The sequence below is a fragment of the Felis catus genome, chromosome D4, assembly GCF_018350175.1.
Source record: "Felis catus isolate Fca126 chromosome D4, F.catus_Fca126_mat1.0, whole genome shotgun sequence".
In the NCBI taxonomy this organism is placed as follows: Eukaryota; Metazoa; Chordata; class Mammalia; order Carnivora; family Felidae; genus Felis; species Felis catus.
In genome coordinates, this window is record NC_058380.1 from 55,051,621 (window position 1) to 55,077,887 (window position 26,267).

The following is a 26,267-nucleotide window of genomic DNA, read 5'->3' on the forward strand; positions in this document are numbered from 1 at the left end:
CATAGTGCTACCTCACAGTGTTGTTATGAGGATTAAATGCAATAATATATGTAAAGTGCTTAAGCACAGAGCCTAGCTCATCAAAAGCACTCAGTGAACAACAGCCATCTCCATTGCCATCTGCACGAGGCATTCACACGTGCCATAGCAGATGCTGCTTTGGGCCAGCACTCTCTTAAGAGCTTCACATACATTGACTATTTAATACCACACCTAATCCTCATGATACCTGCAAATTAGATATTATTATCCCCATTTACAGATGGGGGAAAAAAAGTCTGAAGTCTGCAGCCTGCCCAAAGCCACAGAGTTCCTGGAGATCAGAGCAGATTGTCCCCAAACCTATGACTTTAAGCTCCCTCAAGCCCCTCTTCTTGGTGGGTGTGCTTTGGGGATGGTTGGAGCTGATGATGGTTAAATTGCCTCACCCTAAGGGGACTGAGTGACCTACCGCACCATCTGGTGAAAGAGAGGAAACAGAAATTGGAGAAAGGCATTTTCCCCAAGGCTCACAGAAAATCTGCCCCCCCCCAAATCACTCCAACTAGAATATGAATCCTCCAAAAACTTCATTTTATACCTGTAAGGAAGGTCATTTCCCCCAGTGCCCTCACCCAGCCTCAAGCACATCCTCAAATCCCTGGAGTATTTATGCAAAAGACTCAGGAGTTCAGGGGGGTTCTCCTGGGCTGCCTTTTCCCCCAAGGAGCAGACATTGCACAATAGAATTAATAGGCTGCAGGTTTCATGAGCAGCAAGACTAACATCTTCTGCTAATAATCCTGCGAGTGATTTGAGTTCCCATTGGGCTATTACTCATAGCGAGACATAGTCTCAAAAGCACTTGGCTGATCTGAATTAATTAAGCCATATAAACCTCCTGAGAGGCAGAGAGAAAACCTAGGAAGAAAAAGAATTGGGAGAAGAATGGCAAAGTGTTGCCTGACACTGAGATGAGCCTCCCTAGTGGACTGATAATATTATAGCAAGTAAACCTCACCAGCATAGCCAGTGAAACCCCAGGAAAAATTACAAGTCATTTGTAACAACAGAAATTACCATTGACAGTGATTAAAATACTAGGAACTTAAAACACTCAGAGCTCAAAGGGTCCTTAGAGATCATCTGGCACATTACCGCACTGTACAACTGAAAAAGCCAGCCACTTAGATGGATGAGAACGGAAAGCAGACCTGCTGATTCTCAGGACTCTTTCCTGCTGCTGGTGATGAGCCTTCCGGGGCCTTTGACTGATACTCCCTGCAGCAGGGGGGAGCTGTGCCCAAACCAACTTCCCCCAGGGCCAGGGGCCTCAAAGACTCCAGGTGCTTCACAGAGATGTCTTTAAAGAGCTGCCCCAAATGACAGACTACTCTGCACTCGAATACAAAGTATTTGTCACCCAATGACAAAGCCACTCCTTTTGGTCCATTAAAAAGGAGAGCAAGAGGGGGGTGAGGTGAGGTCCCTCTGCTATAGCACAGTCCACAAGGGCGTCTAGCTGCACCTTGGCCAAAATACACTTCTCCATAGGATGCCAGAAGACTGAGAGACCACTGTGTCTTTTGACCCTGCTTCTGGAGAGCCCCAGCCCTTCCAGCAATTTCTGCTGGCATTCACCCACATCCTTCAGGTGATACCCATTAACACATTAACCTTTCTAGACATTCCCTGTGGTTATTTTTCACCAGATACATAAAGACTATCTTTCCCTGTAAGTATACAGAGATAAACATTATCTTTTCTAATGACTGCATGGTATTTTCCTGCAGAGGTACACCAGGATGTAATCAGCCAATCTTTCTTTGTTGTTTCTGATTTAGGTCCTTCTAATTTTTCAAAATTAAAAACAATAGAGCAGTGACCAATTATACAAACACCTTTGCACACTTGCCTGATTATTTCTTTAGGCCAAATTGTTATAAATGGAATTGCCAAGTCAAAGAATATGGACTTTTAAAAGATTTTTTAGATAATCTGCCAATTTTTTTTCCCAAAAAAGTGGTGTCAGAATAGGTTTCCACAAGATTTCTGAGGTGATCATTAATAATTTCAGATAGTCTTCTTGCTTTTCATTCAGCTGCATTCCAATAGAAGCTAATAGCCAAGTCAAATGCCAAACAGTACATTTACCAGAAGTCTGAAAAGGTTGGACAACTTTCTGTAAATGGTGATAGTTTTGAAGAAATGAGGAGAGGTCATCCCTAGAAGCATTGAGATAAAGGGGCTTTTTCCTTTTTTTTATTTGAGAGCGTGCACGAGCGAGGGAGAGGGGCAAAGGGGAAGAGAGAGAGGGAGAATCTTAAGCAGGCTCCATGTTCAGCACAGAGCCCAACACAGAGTTCAATCCCAAGATCCTGGGATCATGACCTGAGCCAAAATCAAGAGTCAGACACTCAACCATCTGAGCCACCCAGGTGCCCCAAGGAGCTTTTTCTTTATTATGCATCTTAATTTTGATAAAGATGTCATTTTCTTTTTATAAATTTTCAGTTCGGGATACTGATCATTTCTGCATGGCAAAATTATGAGATATTATTATTCTTTATTTTCCTTATCTATATTTTCTAATATTTTTACAATGTCCTCATAATATTAGCACTGGTTTCTCACCTTTGGCACCCTTGACATTTAGGCCAGATAGTTCTTTGTTATCGAGGGCTATCCTACAAGGCATGGGACATTTTGTAGCTTCCCTGGCCTCTACCCACTAGATGCCAATAGCACCCCCTGGTCATGAAAACCAAAAATGCCTCTAGAGATTTCCATAAATCTCCTGGGAGTCAAAATTTACCCCAGTTGAGAACTGTTGCACTCATGTAATAGACAATACCAAAAATAATAATAAACATATATATTATGTTTATGTATACTACTCTGTGCCAGATGCCATTCCCAGTGCTTCAGGAGTATTATCATGTTAATTATTTTCAACAATCCTTTGAGGTGGATACTATTATTATATCCAATTTACCAATAAGGAAATTCAAAATGGAGAGGTTGAATAACATGCCCAAGTTCACACAACTAGAAAGACTGGAATCCAGTTGACTCCAGAGTCTGTGCTCATAATCATTTTTCTGAAGCTGCTTCCCACTGAAACACTTTTTTAAATAAATTTTTTAAAGTTTATTTATTTATTTTTGAGAGAAAGAGTGCACACAAGCAGGGGAAGGGCAGAGAGAAGAAGAGACAGAATCCCAAGCATGCTTCACAACATCAGCACAGACCCTGATGTGGGGCTCAAACTCCTGAACCATGAGATCATGACCTGAGCCAAAATCAAGAGTTGGACACTTAACCAACTGTGCCACCCAGGCACCCCCCCACCACACTGAAACACTTTTAAAGACTTTCTAGCCATTTAATTTTGTCCAGAAAATCTTGTAAAATGTTCTCAAACACATACAATAATACAATGAACATTCATAAAATTATCACCTAAATTTAATAATAATCAAGATTTTGCCATACTTGATTCATTTGCTTCTTCCTTATTTCCATCTTTCCTTTCTTCTTCTCTTCTTTTTACTCTCTCCCTCCCTTTTTCCTTCTCTCTCTTTTTCCTTTATCCCTTTCTATTATATCATTTCATCCTTTATATAGTTCTAAAAAAGATGGATATTTTCTTACATAGCCATAATGCCCATCACACCTAACAAGGTTAACAACAATTCTTTGGAATCAATCCATATTCACATTTCCCCATTATCTCAAAAATGTCATTTTAATTCTTAAAAATGTCCGGCTTTGGATACTGACTGAGAAGGATGAAGCAGTGCTTCTCTACCTATTGTGTACCAAAACTAAAAGAAAAGGGTAGTCATACCAGTACATTTCATAGGAACTCTCTACATGGTTTGGGCTGAAAATGAGAGGAAAACACCCAGCCACAACTACAATAACGATCTTATTGCTGGTTTTGGGATATGAGTCCTGCCATGAGAAAGAACACAGTTGATTATTAAAGTTAATTTTAATAACAGCAGGAAACTGGGGCTAGCCTTCAGAGTTTCTCTACTCAGCTTTCTCAATGCATATTTATGATTTAATTTTAGTGCTTGTTGATTTACTTCCATTAGCCCCTAAAACCCTGACTCTTTCTTTCTGTTGTCCTTGAAACACAGTAGAAATTCCTCCAAAGTCCGTGGGTAAGGACCAACCTCCAAGAGGGTGAAGACAGCACAAATTGGTCTTATTTTATCTGAAGGCTGGAGGTTGAAAAGGGAACAGGATTCTTTGGAGACCAGTGGGAATCACTGCTACTCCTTCACCCCACACTGCCACCTGCTGGAATGTGTTAGGGGCAACAAGAAGAACCTTCCTTAAAGTAGTTTCTTATGGCTGCTGGGACAGATTGCCATGAATTTGGTGACTTAAAAGAGTATGTGTGTGTGTGTGTGTATACACACACACACACACACACACACACACACAGCACACATTTATTCTTTGTTACAATTATGGAGGTCAGAAGTAAAAAAAAAAATCACTGGTCTAAAATCTAGGTGTTGGCAAGGCAGCACTCTTAGGGAAGAATCTACTTTCTTGCCTTTTCTAGCTTCTAAAGCTGCATTCCTTGTGCATCTTGGTTCCTGGACCCTTCCTCCATCTTCAAAGCCAGCATAAAATATCTGCCCTGGTGGTTACATTGCCCTATTCTGTCACAGGCTCCTTCTGCCTCCTTCTTATAACTTTTGTGATTACATTTGGAGCCCATCAGAATAATCCATGATAATTTCCTCATCTCACAATCCAGAATTAATCACATTTGCAAAGCCCTTCTGCTATATAAGGTAACATTCACAGGTTCAGGAACTAGGACCTGGATATCTTTGGAGGCCATTATTCAACCTATCACATTCCTCGTAAGCACAACTCATTCCAATAGTGACATCACATATATTTTGAGACCACAAAGCCTTTTACATGTGTTTTTCATTTGATTACCACAAAAATATTTCAATTTGGGCAAAGTTTGGGTTCTCCCAGAAGCAAACACTGAGGCAGGGAATTAAGTGTATGTGGTTTATTTAAGAGATGATCCTAGAAGCACAGGAAGAGAGTGGAGAAGTGAGAAAGGAAGGGTAAGGTAGCCAATAAAAGCTGTGGAATCAAGCCAGTTACTACTGTGGAAAACTGGAGCTCTGTCCTTGGAAGACAGTATAGAGACCTCAATTATCCAACCAGGGTCTGAAGAAGCTGGGGCTTACCCAACTCCGCCATGCAGCCTTGACTGAGGGCAATTCTAGAGCATTAACTCTCTGGCACTTCCAGCTTTCCCTGCCTTTGAGGCTGGTATTCTCCTAATGCTAGAAGAAGACCTCAGGATCACAGGTATCTTCAGAAAGCAGCCTAAGGGGGGAGATGGATGCCCAGAACATTGGCCAAGGCACTAGCAGTGTTTGCTATGATCCCATTTACCAGTGAGACCCATTTTATTCTTTTCACCAAACATGTTCTGACTGCTTGCTTACTCTGGGCCAGACAGCATGCCAGGTGTTGGAGCTCACAAATAAATGTACAGTGTGTACAGATATGTAAAAAGACAAATTAACATACACTATGGTAAGTGCTATGCCAGAACTATAAGTATTTGCTCCTGGCACATAGGAGCTTATAATAAAAATTGATTTTTTTTTATTAACTTGTTTTATTTCTTATTTTTTAAAATTTACACCCAAATTAGTTAGCATATAGTGCAACAATGATTTCAGGAGTAGATTCCTTAGGGACCCTTACCCATGTAGCCCATCGCCCCTCCCACAACCCCTCTAGTAACCCTCAGTTTGTTCTTCATATTTATGAGTCTCTTCTGTTTTGTCCCCCTCCTTGTTTTTATACTATTTTTGTTTCCCTTCCCTTATGTTCATCTGTTTTGTCTCTTAAAGTCCTCATATGAGTGAAGTCATATGATTTTTGTCTTTCTCTGACTGACTAATTTCACTTAGCATAACACCCTCCAGTTCCATCCACATAGTTGCAAATGGCAATATTTCATTCTTTTTGATTGCCGAATAATATTCCATTGTATATATATACCACATCTTCTTTATCCATTCATCCAGCGATGGACATTTGGGCTCTTTCCATACTTTGGCTATTGTTGATAGTGCTGCTATAAACATGGGGGTGCATGTGTCCCTTTGAAACAGCACACCTGTATCCCATGGATAAATGCCTAGTAGTACAATTGCTGGGTCATAGGGTAGTTCTATTTTTAGTTTTTTGAGGAACCTCCATACAGTTTTCCAGAGTGGCTGCACCAGCTTGCATTCCAAAAAAATTGATTTTTAGAAATAAAGTATTAAAAGCACAGGGGGCACCTGGGTGACTCAGTCAGTTAAGCGTCTGACTTTGGCTCAGGTCATGATCTCACTGCTTGTGAGTTGGAGCTCCGTGTTGGGCTCTATGCTGACAGCTTGCAGCTCAAAGCCTGAAGCCTGCTTCAGATTCTGTCTCTGTCTTTCTGCCCCTCTCCAGCTTGTGCTCTGTCTCTTTCTCTCTCAAATACAAATAAATGTTAAAAAAAAAAATTAAAAAGATAAACAAAAGCACAGAAGACCTGTGTCTGGAGGACAAATGTCCCTCTCCATCATTAGAGCCAAGCACTCAAATAAGGCACTGACATAAAATAGGATTAAAAAAAAAAAAAAAAACAAAACAAAAACCAACCAAGTGACTGAGCCAAGGTAATCTGGCCTGTGAACAGCAGAACCAGGACAAGAATTCACATTTTCTGACTCCAAGGCCAGAATTTCTTTCACTCCACCCAATGGTCTCTAGGAGATAAGACTTCACACGTATCAGAAAGCCCAGTACACAGTAATTACCCAATGTCCTGGTAAAATGGAAACAGCACATTTCATTAACCATGAGAAAGGGAAAACATAATCCACCACAGGAATGGGAAGGGACTTTTCTTAAGAAGAAAGCCTAAAATTTTTGGTAAAATATTTTAATCACCTCCCAAAGGCCCCACCTCCTAATACAATCACATTGGGGCTTAGGTTTCAACATTTGAACTTGGGGAGAGAGATGGGGACATAAACATTAAGTCTGTGGTACCACTTCATTCCAAACTTGCCAAACCAGCAGAACATGCTTCCTGTGAGAAGGGCCAGAGCTGAATCCTTATTCCTATGGACAGCTTGCTTCCAAGAAGAAGAACAAGCCAAGCATGCTCAGTTATTCTTCCCAAACTTACCATGTAGATAAGGAATTCACCTCTTGGATGTGGTGCGAGGCCAAGATTATATGAGGAAAAATGCCTCACTATGGAAACCAGGAGTAGGGGGAAAACCCTTCCTCTCTAACTCTGTGATTGGGAAATGGAAAACCATCAGGCTGAGGTTATTCCTTTCTCTCAAGGTATGGTGTTATTCCATCTCAACTTCTCTCAGGGCATCTGCTTCAGTCCCTTCATGCTCCCCTGGCTCCTCTTCTTAGTTTCTTCCTCACAGCCTGACATGGTGGCCTCACTCCTTAAGTTCACTATTCAGTTCCCCAAAACTGACACACTTACTCTCTCAGTATCCCCCTTCCAAACTTAAAGAAGATCAGAATGGCTCAGCCCACTGATTTTTTTTTTTTTTAGAATTTTCTCTTTTCTCTTCTCCTGAGTTGATCTTAATTCCACTCTTCTCTTTTGTCCTTATCATCTCCATGTACCTGGTCTCAGTTCCTGTTTTGAGTTTGCCCTACTCCTGTGGCCCCTAACTCAAGCTTTATAAGAGTTATCAAACCCCCTCTACTCTCTCCTTGCCCCCCTCAATGTGGACTCAGTTCTTCCTGGGGCGGGGGGTGGGGTGGTTTTACCAAAGGTCTCATCTTATGACTCTTTCTTCCCTATCCAAATTGCCTTGGGCACCTGCTCACCCCCACCCCTCCTCCTCCTCTGGCCTGGCTTGACTCATCATTTTTTTTAAGTTTATTTATTTATTTTTGAGAGAAAGAGAGAGCAAGTAGGGGAGGAGCAGAGAGAGAGAGGGAGAGAGAGAGAATCCCAAGCAGGCTCTGCACTGTCAGCATAGAGCCCAATGTAGGGCTCAAACCCATGGACCATGAGGCCATGACCTGAGCCAAAATCAAGAGTCTGATGCTTAACTGACTGAGCCACCTGGCTGCCCCCTTACTCATCTTGTAAAGCCAGGCTGCCCAAGATTCAAGCCAGTAGTTGGTCAACATATTCAGCAACTAAATTAGGAAAGCCCACTCATACCAACAAGACTCACGGGAGGCTATCTATAACCGGAAAGCCACTTTGCTGACTTACAAATGGAGATGTTACTTTCCACTCACTCAAATATTCATGTCTATAGAAAGATCATAGTGGAAATTTGAATTAGTGATAATAAGGAATTATTGACAATTTTTAGGTTGGCAAAGTGATACATCTTAAGACTTATAATTTACTTTAAAATAATTCAGGATGAAAAGTAAAGTATAAAAATGAAAGGAGGCAACCATTTTGGAAAATAGCTTGGCAGCTTCTTATAAAGTTAGAGTTACCATATGACTCGGTAAATCTACTCCTAAGTATTTACCCCCTAGAAATGAAAGTATATGTGCACATAAAAATACATACATAAATATTCATAGCAGCATTGTTCGCAATGACCAAAAAGTTGAAATAACTCAAATGTCCGTGAACTGACAAATAGATAAAATGTGGTATAACCATACAGTGGAATACTACTTGGCAATAAAAAGGAACAAAGTACTAATACTTACTAAAACATGGATGAACCTCAAAAACATTATGCTCGGTGGAAGAAGCCAGACACAAAAGAACACATATGGTATGATTCCATCTGTACAAAATATTCAGAATCTATAGAGACAGAAAGTAGGTTAGTGGTTGCCTAGAAGCGGGGGTGGGAATAAGGAGTGACTGTAAATGAGCATCAGGTTTCTTTTTAGGATGATGGGAATGTTCTAAAATCAGATTGTGGTGAAGACTGTACAACTCTGTAAATATACTAAAATTTCTTTGAATTGTATGCTTTAAATGGGCAAACTATATGGAGTATGAATTATATCTCAATAAAGCTATTTTTAAATAGGAAAGAAGGAAGGAAGGAAGGAAGGAAGGAAGGAAGGAAAGAAGAGAGGGAAAGAGGGAGGGAGAGAGGGAGAGAGAAAGGAAAGAAGGAAAGATTTTTGTCAGCCATGATGGTCTAGCCTTCACAGTACCAGAATGTCAGAGAAGCCAAAATCATCAGAATGTTGCTATGTGAGAGAAAGGTGGAGGTCTTGAGAAAATTTTAGATGCAAGAGATCCTGTGAAACCTGATAAACCACCCCTTCCCTGTAGCCCCCAGCTTTCCTCTGAATAGTGCTGGATAAACATAGCAAATGTCTGACCTGTTGGTTCTCTCTTTTCTTTGGTTGATGGTGAATATCGCTCTCTAGTTACTCTCTGTGTAACAAGGAAATATGATGGGAGCTGCTAGTATTTTTTCTCTAAAAATATATCCAAACTGCCCAAATTATTTTATTTATTTATTTATTTATTTATTTATTTATTTAGAGAGATGTAGAGGCAAAGAGAGAGAAGGAGAGAAAGAATCCCAAACAGGCTCCACACCCCCAGTGCAGAGCCCAGTGCTGGGCTCAAACGCATGAACCACGAGAACATGACCTGATCCGAAAACAAGATAGGACACTCAACTGACTGAGCCACCCAGGCACCCCTAAACTGCCCTAATTATGAATTTTAGTGTTTTCAAAACTCTTCAGCCACCAATATTCAGACAAGCTCTTAGTATTATCTCATAGCTGAATACTTTTTCATTGGGTATGAATTCTTTAACACTTAAAGGGTAATCTTATTTCTGAAGTGTTGGAGAACCATCACTCTCAGACCTGTTTATCTCTTGCAGCATATTGAGGTGCAGCATTATCAGGGATTTTTGGCAAGTCTAGGTAGACTATATGCATTTCTTCATCAGTTAGATTTCACCATTTTTCTGTCTTTCTGTCTTGCCTGGCTTTCTTCTTATTTTCCAGGACTGTGGTAGAATTAATCTCAAATTAATTCACACAAATTTCTAAACTCATTTCTAGACTTTGGAGGCCTGAGGAAGAAGAGGTATATGTGCCAACTTGATCCAATTTGCCACTTAATTTATCATGACTGTATAACATCCCAGTGTGTTGATGTAACATTATTTATATAACCATTTCATATTTTCCCATATTAAAATTAACATTGTAGTCCACATCCATATATATAAATCTTGGCATATGACTCTAATCACTTCTAAAGAAACCAATTTAATGTATGTTGAATAAAATAACAAAATGAGTTGGTGATCTCTGGGTTTTTAGAAATACACATATTATCAAAAGTTTAAACATGTCAGTGCATTATGTTTAATCTGAGGACATGAGAATAAGAAAATCAGACCAATCTTTAATTTGGGGATCAAACCACATCAGAATTCTCTACTCTCAGCTCTTCATGATTGCTAACAATTAATTTTCTAATCCTTTCTTTATTCCCTTACCAAAGACTCTGAACAGAATCAAAAGAAGGACAATATGGAGAAAGATCTAAGCTATTGAATAAGCTCTGTCCTGGAGAGCAAATGGATGTTTGGCTGGAACCACTCAGATACCTAAAAGGTTTTCATCTTTGGAACCATTAATCTAACACTTTCATTTGCACCAGCTTTATTTTTTAACTTAAGAAAAGGTTTGTGTAAATTCTAGGCTCTCTTTGTACTTTGAACTGTGTTCTGCACAATCTAATGAACTTTAATGAGCTGCCAGAGTTTTTAAAACTCTGTTAATTTAGCAATGGAAAATCAATTGAAGCTACTTTACATCTTTGAAAGTCCCAAGTGAAATAAAGAAAGTTAGAGGTATAAATGTAGCCTTTAACATGAAGAGACACTTCTCTAAAGAAGACATCCGGATGGCCAACAGGCACATGAAAAGATGCTCAACGTCACTCCTCATCAGGAAAATACAAATCAAAACCACACTCAGATATCACCTCACATCAGTCAGAGTGGCCAAAATGAACAAATCAGGAGACTATAGATGCTAGAGAGGATGTGGAGAAACAGGAACCCTCTTGCACTGTTGGTGGGAATGCAAATTGGTGCAGCCACTCTGGAAAACAGTGTGGAAGTTCCTCAAAAAATTAAAAATAGACCTATCCTATGACCCAGGAGTAGCACTGCTAGGAATTTATCCAAGGGATACAGGAGTACTGATGCATAGGGGCACTTGTACCCCAATGTTTATAGCAGCACTCTCAACAATAGCCAAATTATGGAAAGAGCCTAAATGTCCATCAACTGATGAATGGATAAAGAAATTATGGTTTATATACACAATGGAGTACTACGTGGCAATGAGAAAGAATGAAATATGGCCCTTTGTAGCAATGTGGATGGAACTGGAGAGTGTGATGCTAAGTGAAATAAGCCATACAGAGAAAGACAGATACCATATTTTTTCACTCTTATGTGGATCCTGAGAAACTTAACAGAAACCCATGGGGGAGGGGAAGGAAAAAAAAAAAAGAGGTTAGAGTGGAAGAGAGCCAAAGCATAAGAGACTCTTAAAAACTGAGAACAAACTGAGGGTTGATGGGGGGTGGGAGGGAGGAGAGGGTGGTTGATGGGTATTGAGGAGGGCACCTTTTGGGATGAGCACTGGGTGTTGTATGGAAACCAATTTGACAATAAACTTCATATATTGAAAAATAAAAAAATTAGAAAATAATAAATAAATAAATAAATAAATAAATAAATAAATAAATAAATAAATAAAGGTAGCCTTTAATAAAGATCTTAGTTACTTCCCAAGAGGTAGAAAAGATGGGAGGAGTTAAGGAGGAAATGTGAACACAACCAGATAAGTCAGAAGTTCTCAATAAATATTTGTTAAATAAATGAGTCAGAATTATAGCCAAGAAGTAGGAGATGCAGGGAATCAGGCCTCTAACCAGGTGCATCAAAACAATCATGTGTAAGTCAAAAGGGGGATAAATAGTATATTTTTTTATTTTCTAGGCCAAAAACAGGGTTATAAGAAATCTTAAAAGTGATTAGTATAAATTTAAAAGAAACTTCAAAGTTCAACCCCAATTCAACATGAAAATCTATTTGCTTTCTTTCAGTTTCATCTTTTCCCGATTTACTCCATATCCTTTCCCTCCTGTGAGGAAGTACTAGAATGAGGAAGGGGCAGGATGAATTTAGGGACAACTTAGAGTTAAGAAAATTTGAATTTGTTCACTTAGTCTTTCAAGTCTTCATGAATCAACAACCATTTATTCAGTGCTTAATATCTGTAGGAGACTATTCTTTTATTCTTAAAATTACTTTTTCTTATTAATAAGAGTAGAAATTTTGAAAAATTCATACATAAAGAAAGAATATAATAACAATTATTAAACATTCCACCACCTAGAAATAGCCACTGTTCATATTTTGAGAATATTTCCTTTGTTTTTTTTTCTATTCTGATTTCTTTAGCAATCAGGATCCTATTAAATATAGAATTTTTTCAAGTTATTTCAACAGAATCTTTTTATTAGTAGTTTTTTTCATTAGCCATATATTGAGATCATTTTCATGGGTCACTAAAAAAAATCTTTAAAATATAATTTTATGGATGAATAATATTCCCTCAACTGAATACACAATATTTCCTCTGGATGCACTGTACTATACATAACCTTTCCTCTGTTATTGGACACTTCAATGCTTTCCAGTGTTTTACTACTAATGTACATAAATAGTTTTTATACCACTGATTATTCCCACAGGAAAGACTGCTAGAATCATAATGCCTGAGCCAAACAGATCATGAGAAGCCCTACAAGCACTATCCAATAGAATGTTCTGTGATGATGAAATGCTTTATATATTTGCACTGTCTGGTATGGTAGCCAATCACCACACATGAGTACTGAGCACCTAAAATGTGGCTAGCACAACTGAGAAACTGGATTTTTCATTTCATTTCATTTTAATTAATTTAAAATTAAATAACCTCCTGTGGCTAATGGCTATGGTATTGGACAATGAGCTGGTCTAAAGTCGTAATTTGTTCGACTTTCAGAGATTTCCACAAAGTAGCCTCTATTCTGTTTCCATAGTATGGAGTTCAAGAAAGTACTCACCAGTTGTGTGGGTGAGTAGAGTACAAGGATAATAATGATTTCGTTCATGCTTCATGAACTGTACTCTGCTGTCATATCAGGTGGTCTCAGCAGACTTGAGGCCAGGTTATGAGCATGCCTGGATCTGATTCATGAAAATAAGCCTTATGTATATATGGTAAACCTAGAGAGAAACTCTTTTGCTTCTAGAGAGTCAGATGTGACCCTCCCTTACTCAGACACTACCATCCCCACCTGTGTGCCCCCTAGTGAAGCTGTGGGGACCTCCTTATACACCTTGAGATAAGTAAATACCAATTAATTTATTTAGATAGTGCCTGGGTCTGTTCTCCCCATCAATACACACCAATTATTGACATTTTTCAACATAATGATCATGTAAAAGGTATGAACTTTTTTAAGGCTCTTGCCATAACTGGACACGTTTCTTCCACTCCAGAATTACCAGGGCGCCTGGGTGGCTCATTTGGTCAAGCGTGGGATTCATGGTTTCAGCTCAGGTCATGATCTCACAGTTTGGTGAGTTCAAGCCCTACATCAGGCTCTGCACTGACAGCACGGAGCTTGCTTGGGATTTCTTCTTTCTCACTTTCTCTCTCTATCTCTCTCCAACTTGCACTGTCTCTGTATCTCTCAAGTAAATAAATAAACTTAAAAAAAAAAAGAATTATTACCAATACATTCCCACCATCAACATATACAAGTGCTCATCTTAGCACGCCGTCCCCTAGTATTGGTATTATTTTTTATATTTACAAAATTAATGGATAAAAAAGGTCATTTAAATTTACATCTTACATCTTTACAGGAAAAATGCTAAGAGACCTCCCATCTCTTAAAAAGTTTTCTCTTAACGCAGCATGTGGGTGGCTCAGTTGGTTAAGCATCTGACTCCTGATTTCGACTCAGGACATGATCTCACTGTGAGTTCGAGGCCCACGTGGAGCTCTGCCCTGACAGTGTGGAGCCTGCTTGGGATTCCTTCTCTCATCTCCCTCTCTCTCTGCCCCCCCCCCCCGCTTGCTCTCTCTCTCTCAAAAAATAAATAAACATTTAAAAAATAAAATAAAAAGTTTATCTCTTGACCCCACATGACCACCTCTGGGTCTCATCTCATTTCTCTATTCTCCTTAACAACAAAACTCATTTGAGTTATCTCTCCTCTCCTTATCCGATCTTCTTCTCCAATTCTCTCTTGGGCTCATTTCAATCAAACTTTAACCCCCATCCACTCCACCAGAACTGTTCTTTTAAAGGTCACCAATGACCTTCACGTTGCTAAGTCCAGTGGTTACTTTTTAGCCCTTTTCATATCTGACGTAGCAAGAGAGTTGATGCAATCATTGCCCCTTCCTTGAAATGCTTTCTTCTTTTTTGTTTCTTGGACATCTCTTCATTTTCTCTCCTCACTGGTCAATTCTTCATAGTCTCTTGCTAGTTTGCTAGTTCCTCCTTATCTCCCCACCCTCAAAAAGTTGATGTTCCTTAGTAATTAGTATATGGACTTCTCAGACCTATCAATGTTTGATCCCTAAGTTATCTCATTAGCTCCAGGGCTTTAGATGCTAGCCATATCCCAGCAGCTCCAGAAATTATCTCCAGCTCAGATTTCTCTCCCAAAATCCAGACTTGCACACCAACTCTATCAACATTGTCAAGTTCGACATATCAGGTTAACATGTCCAAATCCAAGTTCTTGATTTCCCACTTCAAATCTCAAGTATTGGAATCATCCTTGATTGCTCAGTTTCCCTCACATCGCAAATCTATCAGTAAATACTGTCAGCTTAGGTTAAGATACATCCAGAATCTGACCCACTTCTTGCCAAGTGCTATGACCCTGGTCTGAGTCACTATCATCTCTCACCTGGACAGTTGTAAAGTATCCCAACTGGTCTCCCTGCTCTTGAACTGCCTTAAGTCTATTTTCTATGCACAGCTAGGAGCCTGTCAAACAGTTGGGACTTCTCCTTCCTTTCCCCAAAACCTCCAACCAGGCCTGTTTCTAATGTGTGTGAGTTTCTAGGCAAAAATAAAGTGAATGCTGCCTTTCTCTTCCCATCCCTGGTTCTATTCTAAACCATGAAAGGGCTGACAGGCAGAGTCTAGACATCCCATCTTGCATACCAGAGCTTTATCCATACTCAAAACAGAGTGGTCCCTTAGCTATCCCACAGGCCTAGGGATGTGCACACCTTCACAACACTTGGGAGGATGGACTTAGCAAAGAACTATGCACAAGCTCTGGAAGCAAGTATAGACTGTTTGGGCAGGGGATTCTAGGTTTCCAGGTACCTATCACATGGTCTAGAAAGGGCAGGAAGGTGTGCGGGTACGGCACATCACTTTGGTCTATAAAGAAGGGCATAGCTAGAGGAGCCAAGGGAGTATCCACTACAGTGAAGGCCCAGTGCAGGGCCTCTAGCTGAGTTGCGTGGATTCAATGAATGGGGAATGTCCTAAATAGAGGCTACCTTATCAGCCTGGATCCCAGAGTGAAGACAACATGGAGCAAGGCTGCAGCTGACCCATCATAAACATGCAGTATGAGAATACAGCCCTTGAGGTCTGGAAGTCTTTCGTTGCCACGGCACAATCTATCCTGTCCTGCTAATACACCCATCTCAACTCTGTGAATGTGAGTTCTATAAAGGCAGACCATATCCTGTTTGACTTGTATCCACAGCACAGTGCCAAGCACATAATAAATACTCAAGTAATACTGCATAGACACAACCTTTCTGGATTTCACCTGTACAATAAAGGGGGTTAGAGTAGATATTTTACAAAGTATCTTCAAATTCCAGCATCCCATGATTTCTATAATTTCAGAAATAAAAGGTTCTGTATTTCCTTCTCAAACACCCACATGCCAAAGCCTCATTCTAACCTGAATTTCCTTTCTTTTCTGATGAAAAGCTTTTGTACATAGCTGTATATGGTTACAACATTACAAGAACTGCTTAAGGCTTTAAAATCCTAGTCCAATCAGCCTGTACAGGCAAGGAATTAAATACTAGGAATGCTGTTTCTGGCTCTGAATATTGTGACCCTGAGTGATGTCTCACACACACACACACACACACACACACACACACACACACACACTCACTTTTGCTGCTGGGCTTGGGCAAGTATACCTGCTGTTCAAAGACCATCTGAAATTACCTCTAAGAAGGAACTGCTTCAAGAATCAGGCTTATAATTAAACAGTAATTGAAGTTTCCTGTGGTTTTAGGCATGGCTCTTATCTAATGCTTAAGAAGATAAACTGCATGGCTTAAAAGTCAGAATGGAATTAGATGATTGTACAAGTGAATAGAGGTCTCTGTTCAGCAACACTGCTTATTTAAAATCCAACTTGGGGGGAGGGGCACCTGGGTGGTTCAGTTAGTTGAGCATCTGACTTTCGGCTCAGGTCATGATCTCATGGCTTATGGGTTCGAGACCCACGTCAGGTTCTGTGCTGACAGCTCAGAGCTCGAAGCCTGCTTGGGGTTCTGTGTCTCTTTCTCTCTCTGCCCCTCCCCTGCTCATGCTATGTCTCTCAAAAATAAATAAATGTTAAAATAAAAAATAAAAAAAGTAAAATCCAACTGGCTTCCAGCACTATTGTCAGAGCACCTACACAACAAAGACATCAGTCCGACCCTGCAGAAGTGATTCTCAGAGAAGCATGGATTGGTAGAGCTGAAACGAACCTCAGCTAGCCCCTCATCCAAAGCCTTTGTTTCACAGGAAATTAAAACCCAGGGAGGTAAAGTGATTTGCGTCAGGCCACAGGTACAAGAGGAGAAGATCAAAGGATTTAGGAGGTAAGACTATGATGACTTGGGTGACTTACAGAGTGCAGGTTGTTAGGGAGAGGAAGGAAGAGAGGACAGGTGCAAACATCTCAGCTGGGGTCAAATGAGAACAAGCAAGTTTCAAGGAAATTCGATGAACTCAACTGGGTCATGTTGAGTTTGAGGTGTCTGTGTACCATATAGACAGATATCAAGCAGACAGCTAGGTATTACAAATCTGAAACTTAAGAAAAAGGACAAAGTTAATGAGATAAATTTAGGGGTTGTCATCCTATCCACTTGGTGTTTAAAACTATTATAAAGTGGGAAAAGAAGTCAGGAAGGAAGCAACAGGGACATAGCCAGCAGAAGATCAGCATCCCAGGACTCTGTTAAAAATAAAAATAAATAAAATAAAGATGACATTACCAAGTAGCTGACGAATGAGTGGCCAAGAGGATAGAAGGGAAATTGGGATAGAATGGTGTCAGTAAAGGCAAGACAAGAAAGGGTTTCAAGAAGGTAAGTGTTCAATAACTGTGGCACACCCCGCAAGATGCTCCTTAATTAATATTCATTCTCCTCTTTTTCCTTGCTAACGAAATCCTTATTGTTTTTCAGAGTGGCAGTGAACCTGGTTAAAAATTAAACTGTGATCTCCCAAGCTCTTTTGTGTCTAGAGATGGCCCATATGACATCCCTCTGGCCAAGGGATATAAGCAGATGTCTATCTACTTGGTAAGGCTGTCAAGAAAAAGTGATACAAATGGTCAAACAGTTGGCATCTCACTCTAACCCTTTGCCTTTTCCCCTTTCTTTCCCAAAATAATGATTCTATATCCACAGATACAGCAGCTATCGAATGAACACGAGTACAAAAGACACACACAATAGATGACATGGAAAATTAGGAGTCTGATTCCTGATCTACTCAGCTGAATGAGTGAGAAACATGGGAGTCAACCCTGACTCCTACTACCATCTTACTTCCTCGGATCCAAGACACTTGACTCTCCCCTTAACTATGCTTCAAATTCACTTTCTTCTAACCTCCTCTAGTCCCACATTGTTCAGCCCCCTATCATGCCTTGCCTGGCTGACTGCACTGTCCTCCTGGAAGGTCTCCCTGCTTCTACCCTTACCCCTTGCAACCTGCCCTCTAATCTGCTGTCACCATGTCAAAAATGGAATACTTTTGTGTTGATCCTTGCTGAACATATTTCCATGGTTCTCATCGCCTACTGGATAAAACTGAAGGTCCTTAGCCCCACAGTTAGGCCCTTTATGATTTGGCTCATGCCTTACATTGATTATGACATAATATGTAAATATATATATTTCAACCATGTTGTGAATAAGGACCACTTACCAAGCATGTGCTAAGAGTTTTACACTTTCTTAGTCCTCATGATGCCTCCCCACATATTTGGTAGTACTATTCTCATTTTGCAGATGAGTCCACTGACTCTCAGGAAGGTTAAGTCACTTTCCCAAGAACACACAGCTTGTTTAAGCAGGGGAAGGCCTGGATGTCACAGCTCTTTCAAAGTTCTTTCCACCGCAGTGCCTTGACATAAAAGAGTATACACTCTTCTCTTTTCTCTTCCTTACTTACTATTCCCCATCTAGCTTAAATGAACATCCTTGTTGAAGAACCACAGCCAAACCAGCCTTGCCCCTGGGGCCAGAAGAATCCATCCCCCCTCACTGCAGTGGGAACAGACAGGCAGCTTCAGCAAGGGAGGAGAGAATCCCCCAAAGCTGGAGCTGCAGGACGGACTGTTCGGCCTGACCTACCCAGTCAAGGCCCCTACTTCTCCTCGCTAGCTAGGTGTCAGGTACCACTCGCAGGGATAGGGATCCGGGGTCAGAGAGCCCTTCTTCCTCAGCCCAGACAGCCTGGCTGGCACCACCGCAGTGTTGGAGTAGGATCCCAGCTCCAAAACCACTCCCACCAGGGTCCAGAGCTGGAAGACCAGGCGGAAAGGCTCTGCTGACTCCCCAGAAGTCTCGAGCAAGACCTGACACCCACTCCTCACCACTGTGTCAGCCTGGGAGCCCGTCCTGTGGGCTCCGGCGGCGCAGCCCGCGCTGCTGCTGGAGCGCCTTTGCACGCAGCTGCCGCCCAGCGCCCGGACCCAGAGCAGCCCGCGGGCGGCGGGACCCCGGAGGAGTGCAGCCCTCTGAGCCCCGAGAGCCTCAGCCTCGAGGTTGAGAGACGGGCAGTCGGAGAACCTCTTGGGAGCTGCTGTCAGTCGGGTTGGATCACCTAGATTTGTAACTCGATAAAGGTCCAGGTCCCCGAGGGGTATCTCCAGCTAGCATCTCTGGCCCTCGGACGGTGAACTCGGAGTCCAGGCTGCTCTGTGGGCAAACCGACTGGAGTTCCGTTCTCCGGCCCCGCGACAGCCTCGCACCCCCCGGCCCTCCCCAAGCACGGAGGCCTTTGCAGCCGTCCGGCTCAGCCCTCCTGGGCAGCGGCGGAACGGACTCCAGCTGCTCCAAGCGCCCCGACTGGGCTCTGGGGAACCTCGTCTGCCCGGGTGGCTCTCCCTGGGGTCTGAACCCCTCGCGCCCCCGCGCGTCCTTCTTTGTTTCTGAGCTTGCTCTGAAAGTGATGTAACGAGGCCAGACTCGCGCGCCGTTTTCCCTCTTTTCGCAGACTAAGTCCTTCCTCCCTCCAGCACCCGATGCTCTGCGCGCAGAGCCGGGCGCTGGGCTGTGCTGTCACTCCATTCCCAGAGCTCTGGAGACCGACGGGCACTGTTGGGAGAGACGCACTCTCACGTCCCACCTCCTGGATGCAGAGTCAGTGGGGAAAGCTAGGCTTTCCTTCCAGAAACAAGGGAGAGAGCCGAGGGGACAGCTGTTGTGGAGGTTTCTAAGGAGACTCAGACTGGCTTCTTTCCCTGCTCCTGGGAGACGGCAGGAAACCTCAGGTATCTCAGTGACCCCAGTGGGTGGATGTTTATATGAAAGGGACAGAAGCTGCAATAATAAGAGATAGATAGACTGAGAGAACGAGAGAGAGCAAGAGAGCATGCAACAGAAACAGAGGAAGAAATAGAGACCCAGAGACTGCGATTGACAGACAAGTGGAGAGAGACAAAGAGTAAGAGAGATAGAGAGTTGGTGGGTGGGAAATTGACGGTTTTCTTTTCTTTTCTGTTTTTGGTTTTTTGTTTTTTTGTTTTTTTTTTAACCCACTGTGGTTTTGCCTCTGACAGAAGGGAGGACCACTGCTCCCTAGCCAGCAAGCAGCCCCCAACCTGGATGGAGTGAAAGATGCGGCCTGATGACATTAACCCGAGGACTGGGCTAGTGGTAGCCCTGGTCAGTGTCTTTCTGGTCTTTGGCTTCATGTTCACCGTCTCTGGGATGAAAGGAGAGACTCTGGGAAACATACCCCTCCTGGCCATCGGGCCAGCCATCTGCCTGCCAGGCATTGCAGCCATTGCCCTGGCCAGGAAAACTGAGGGATGCACTAAGTGGCCAGAAAATGAGCTGCTGTGGGCCCGCAAGTTGCCCTGCTTCCGGAAACCCAGGGACAAGGAGGTGGTGGAACTGCTGAGGACCCCTTCAGACCTGGAGTCAGGCAAGGGAAGCTCAGATGAGCTGGCTAAGAAGGCGGGCCTCAGAGGAAAGCCTCCCCGCCAGGGGCAGACCGAGGTGCCTGTGGCCAGTTCCATCACCACCCCCACACCCACGGAAGAAGGAGAATGCCAGAGCCTGGTCCACAGTGGGCATCAGGAGGAGACATCCAGATACCTGGACGGCTACTGTCCCTCAGGCAGTTCCTTAGCCTACAGTGCCTTGGATGCCAAATGCTCAGCCTGGGACAGATCTGAGTGCCCTGAGCCTGAGGACAGCATCTTCTTTGTGCCCCAGGACAGTATCATCGTTTGCTCCTACAAGCAGAACAGTCCCTATGACAGATACTGTTGTTACATCAATCAGAGTCAAGGCAGGTGGGACCACGAGACAATAGTCTGAGCTTTGCATACAAGAGTCGCTTTGTTGATAGAAACGTGGCTACACTCAGCTTCCAGGGGAAGGAAACTGCCCTGTTCCAACAGCCTTCACACTGTTAGAAATTGACTTGGTATGTGATGGATATGCAAACCTGGGGTTCCTGAGAGCCATGTAAATAGGCATGTTGGGGACATATTTTAGGGAAGGGTGATAAGGGTTAAGGACACTGGAAGAGGCATCTGGTAGGAGAGGAAGCAATTCCAGTTGCTTTTTAACAACTAAATCATGCTGGATGTTTTGTAAACATCCAGAAAGTGGATGTTTCTGGTAACCCAGAAAGTGCTACCCAGCACCTGCTAAAAGGAAGAAAAATCTAGAGTGGGCTGCAGATATCAGCCATGAAACGATACATGGGCTTGCCATAGGGAAACTGAGCTGCTTTCAGTCTGAATAAATTGAAAGACAAAACAATTTAGTGCTTCATTATATGAAATGATTTTTCTCTGGTGAAAGCTCTTCACACTTAATATTTATTTGCTGAAGGAAAAAAAGTCAAGATAGAAAAGCTACATCCCTCTTTAGGTGGGATGGATTTTGGAGAAAGGGGAGTTAAAAACAGTTGAATTATGTAATTGAGTTTTATGGCATTATCCTCTGACAAGATCAGAGATTTCAAATAAAGTAAAATAAGTGTGAACAGCTAAGTAAAAAAACTAACAATTTTAGATGGCTATGTTAGTTCTCAAACTCTTCATTTAAATTGATTTACTGGGTCTTTATCTTAAGTGTTTTTTAACATTTACTATCATTCATGTATAATTTCCTCATCAGGTGCAAAATGACTTGACATAATATTTTCATAGATTAGAATTGTGTTCATCAAGTCAAAATGGGCTTTACATATGTATACAAGTGTCTTTAACCTTTCTGGGAGATATGTACTGGTAATTACTATTCCTATATGCCTTTTAAAACCTGGAAACTATGAAGTCAATACATTAGTCTTGAACTTTACGCAGAATTTACATAAAATGCCATGGTTAAACTTCTGGAAGTGTCATTATTTGCACATTTATTCAACATTCACAAAGACTATAAATGCCAATGAAACAAGAGTTAATATACTAGATTTAACTAAAGCTCAGTTTTTATGAAGTTCATCTAATCAGTGAACATTGCATGACAAAGGTCTGTTTTATTTTACACTTAATTTTTTGCTACTGAGGAAAAAAAATCACAATAGGATCCTAACATGTATTTTCTATTTCACTTGCATAATTGTAATAGACAAGAGGGCAATCAGCCAGAATACTATTTAGTCCCTGTTGAAATTATGTAGAGAAATCGTGGTATATTTCATCTTGAATATCAGAATATTTTGCATCTTTCAAAGAATGATGATTTATTTTTAATGATCAGATAGTTTAAGCGACTTTCTCCTAAAAGGGAAATTGAGGACAAAAATTCTGGACAAAACTCTTTTGTGTGTTTCAGGTCCAATTCTGCAAGTCTTTAAGTGTAGCAATTATTCAGTCTTAAGAATCATGGCTTTAAAAATCACAGTTTCCAAATCAAGTGCAGCATCAAAAGCATATAATTTTTTTTTTAAGTAGGGCTTAAATGTCAGAAAATGAGATGTGTGATCCTGGGCAAATTTTGTCTTCTTGTACTTCAGTTCTTGCTCCTCAGAAATCAAGGAGGAGTGGGACCGACTTACACTAGAGTATGTCTGTCACTCCTTCCCAGTTTGAATATTCTGTGGCATTATGTCAATGACACTTTATATAATGCCAGGAAATGAGTTACAGCAAAATTCATGCCAAAGTTATGCAATTCATGATAAAAATTGTATGACATGGATTGAATTCTTGCTACTACTTAAAAGAATTTTGTAGATGTATGAAAGCAGATTTGTTTTATTAGCAAATATTATTTATTCAACAAATACATTTCTGGAAACAAAATGAAGATGCTAATTAAGGGTAAAATTTTTTCAATATTGGTATAGCCCCAAATAATGTAATGCATACCTTTGCACTAAATGTAATTTACTTTGGATTTGGCATGGAGGGAAAAGAGTTTCCTAAAATCACAATACATCTTAATAATTCTAGTGCATTTTGAAAGATGGAAATCATGTTTCAATGAAGGTGAAAATTATTGGATAACTGTCTTAGGAATAAAAACTTCTAATTTGCTTGTTTTTTGTGGACATCTTTAGAGATGAAGAGATAGCAAGACATTGGAGAGAGATGTTCACAGACACTCAGCAAATCCTACACAGGGTCTGAAAAGAGATGCTTATAGTGTTAGGTATGGCTTAAGGAGTGGAAAAGTTACTTTTTGATTTCTTGGAATCAGCACAAACTCCTTGATAACACATACACATTCCAATGTCCACATCCAAAGTCAATTACTAGTTTAGAAATCTAAGATATTTTATCACATTTTCAAGTTCTTTTTCAGAAGAAACTTCCTTCAGTCTTCATCTTCTATCCACCTACTTAGGACACAGAAGGTATCTAAATATGCATTTGAGGGCATTTTCTGCAATGCTAAAACAATGGTTTGCAAATGTTAACTGGGTGACTGAACTTTGACCAGAGAGAATAAAATGTGTGATTGTGTGTGTGATTTATTTTTAACATCTTCTATTAAGCAACCCCCTCCTAATATACAGCAAGGTAGCCTAGTGCCCCAAACCAATACCTGTTAAGTAGTATTCAGGAAAAACAGCCATTCTATTGAAAAGATTTGGAAGAAAAGGAAAGCAAGGTGAGAAAAGTGTCTGAGCTTGTTAGAGGAAACACAGCAGCTCATTCCAGTCAGCTGTTTCAGCAAACTGTTAATATTAACTCAATAGACATGAGGATTGTTCCCTGTTCCCTTCAAGAGCTTTCAGAAAGACATAAATGTAAGTATGCACCAGTTATTTTTTTCACTCGTTGTTAATCCAAATAGTCATTTCAACTTGATTTAAATAGGCATTTTATTTTTGAAATGTTTTCTATTGACTTTTTCTTGTTCGACACTCTTATCTATTATGCACATGGGTTCTTTTTCCAAAATGTTTCTTGAATTTAAGTGTGAATTCAGCCAAGATACCCAAGCTGGAGCACGTTTAGACAACCGTTTCAAGATTTAGTTTCTATTACAATCACAGCAAACAAAATCCAGATATGGTGAAGCTCAGACTCTCTTCCAAACCCTACTAACCAGCTTCTTTGAAAATGTTTCCAATACTCAGTGGGTCTTATAACCCACTGAGCTGGCACATGTAGGGAAGGAAGATTCATTCTTTTAAATGTTTTGCCCTTTTGTAATATCCAACCTCTATTTATTTATTAATATCTCCCCTCTGGACCTATAGCACCATTTACTTGGTGAATTCACTGTTACTATTACTTTATAACGTTAGAGGAAAAATAAATGTTCTTAATCCACAGCTCCACTATCCTAATAGAACTACTGTATTTCCATTTTAGCATATTATCTTCTAGGACTCCCCTATATGCACCTTATGTATTATAATTGTGTGTTTTTTTTTCTATTTGATTTATATCCTAAGTATGTTTTCATGTTTCTATGCAGTGTTCCTGATTACCATTTAACAATTGCATATTATGCCATTTTTGAGAGGTACCATAATTTAACATGCCATTTCTTATTGCTAGCCAGATAGCATGCTTTATGGATGGTTTTGTATGTTTTTTTCCTATTTTTGGTAACACAACTACATTATTTGTACTTTTCCCAAAGAAGTCTACAGTCGAAAAGCTGCCTCCTTATAGATGTGAGTGAGGGGACAGAAATGTGTACAAGGATCAAACACTTGACATTGTTAGTTTTCTCTTGACTCATGGGCAAGACATAGGGCAAGAGACAAAATAATGCTTCTATAAAAAGGTCCCCCCATTGGGACCAGAGTCAGTATTTTTAAGAATGAGATGAGATGGGGCACCTGGGTGGCTCAGTCAGTTGAGCATTCAACTTCAGCTCAGGTCATGATCTTACGGTCCATGAGTTAAAGCCCCACGTCCAGCTCTGTGCTGACAGCTCAGAGCCTGGAGCCTGTTTCAGATTCTGTGTCTCCCTCTTTCTCTCTGTCTCTCTCTTTTGCTCTCTCTCTCTTCTCAAAAATAAATACACGTTAAAAAAAAAATTAGAAAAAAAAAAAAAAGAATGAGATGAGATGGAGTCCATATTGTTAAGGGTAAGATGGGACATTTTCCCAGTTAAGATGCTGCTAGTGCATATCTCAAAATCAGATTACAATGGTGTCCATCTTCAAGAGCATAATGTTGAACAGGTAAAATAAAAACTAAATATATACAATAATTAGTTTGTAATATTTCAACAGCATATCTTTAAAGTATCTTACCATATATTTTATAATATATTTAACATGTGTATATATATATATATATATATATATATATATATATATATATATATATATTGCTACCTATTAGTGACTTGCAAGTGAACTGGAATTTCAGGAATTCAATAGACTACTCATGAGTTTTCTGTTTCAATTCCTCAATGGAAAAATTGAACTGAAGACGGAGATATGGACAAGTGCTTGGCTCAAGCAGGTACCTCAATAAAGGACTAAATTCCATTCAGCCTCTTGTCTAGGTAATATGAAATCATGGAAACACCACTAAGTCAGACTTTGATTTCTCACCACCTACCACAGGTTCCTTACTCCATGAACACCCAAAAGAAAAATGTTTATACATGATGCTGTCCAGATACTCACAAACAGGTGGACATTGAAATAAGATCTCCACAATCTTTTGCAAATTATTCCTGAGCCTGACCCTTCTTAGAGACCCTTTCTTTATTTTTCCCTCTACTTCTCCTCCTGACTGCATGTTAGAACCTGCAGACTTGGTATCCTCAACGATAGTGCAAGGCTTTACATGCTTTATCCATCACAAAGTACAGTGTTACAGAATGGACCAGTTACAAAACAGGACATAAGGCTATTAAAACATCTCTTGTGCTGCTCTTTGAAAAATCTATCCCAAGAAAGTTAAATACAACAAATGTTTTTGCAATTAATCACTTTCTTACTCTCTGTGGTAATAAATTATTATATATGAGACAACCCTTCAGGCTGAGGCCAGACCACATCTGTTTAGAAAAAACAGACTTTTGAACATCACCTGCCTGTAATTCAACATGAAAAGTGTGAACACACCTTCGGACCAACTCAAAAAGGCCCACCTGCCCCTATGCTCTTCCCTCCCACTTCTGATACTCTGTGGCAGCTTCTTGGCTATGCCCTGATTTTGCCCTGCAGCTGACCATCCTGAGCCTTTCCCAGTCCTTTCCTCTGCCTCAAACGTCCACCCTTTCCT

The 26,267-nt window shown here is 40.8% G+C and overlaps 2 protein-coding genes across 7 annotated transcripts in view; one reads left to right on the forward strand and one right to left on the reverse strand.

Moving 5' to 3' along the window:
- Positions 1 to 26,267, reverse strand: part of APTX (aprataxin) — a 262,688-nt gene that overhangs the window by 44,479 nt on the left and 191,942 nt on the right. The gene's annotated exons all lie outside the window — the stretch shown is intronic.
- On the forward strand, positions 18,283 to 21,950 carry TMEM215 (transmembrane protein 215). Of its 2 annotated transcripts, none has more exons than XM_019816080.3 (2): positions 18,283 to 19,868; positions 20,157 to 21,950. In XM_019816080.3, the coding sequence occupies exon 2, from the start codon at positions 20,215 to 20,217 to the stop codon at positions 20,920 to 20,922; it is 708 nt and encodes a 235-aa protein (XP_019671639.1). In that variant the 5' UTR covers positions 18,283 to 19,868; positions 20,157 to 20,214; the 3' UTR covers positions 20,923 to 21,950. The 2 variants fall into 2 exon arrangements, with proteins under 2 accessions (XP_019671639.1, XP_019671640.1); XM_019816081.3 differs by lacking the exon at positions 18,283 to 19,868 and adding an exon at positions 19,906 to 20,041.

Coding starts and splice junctions, on each gene's coding strand:
- TMEM215 (XM_019816080.3), top strand. CDS start 20,215: ATGCGGCCTGATGACATTAACCCGAGGACTGGGCTAGTGGTAGCCCTG.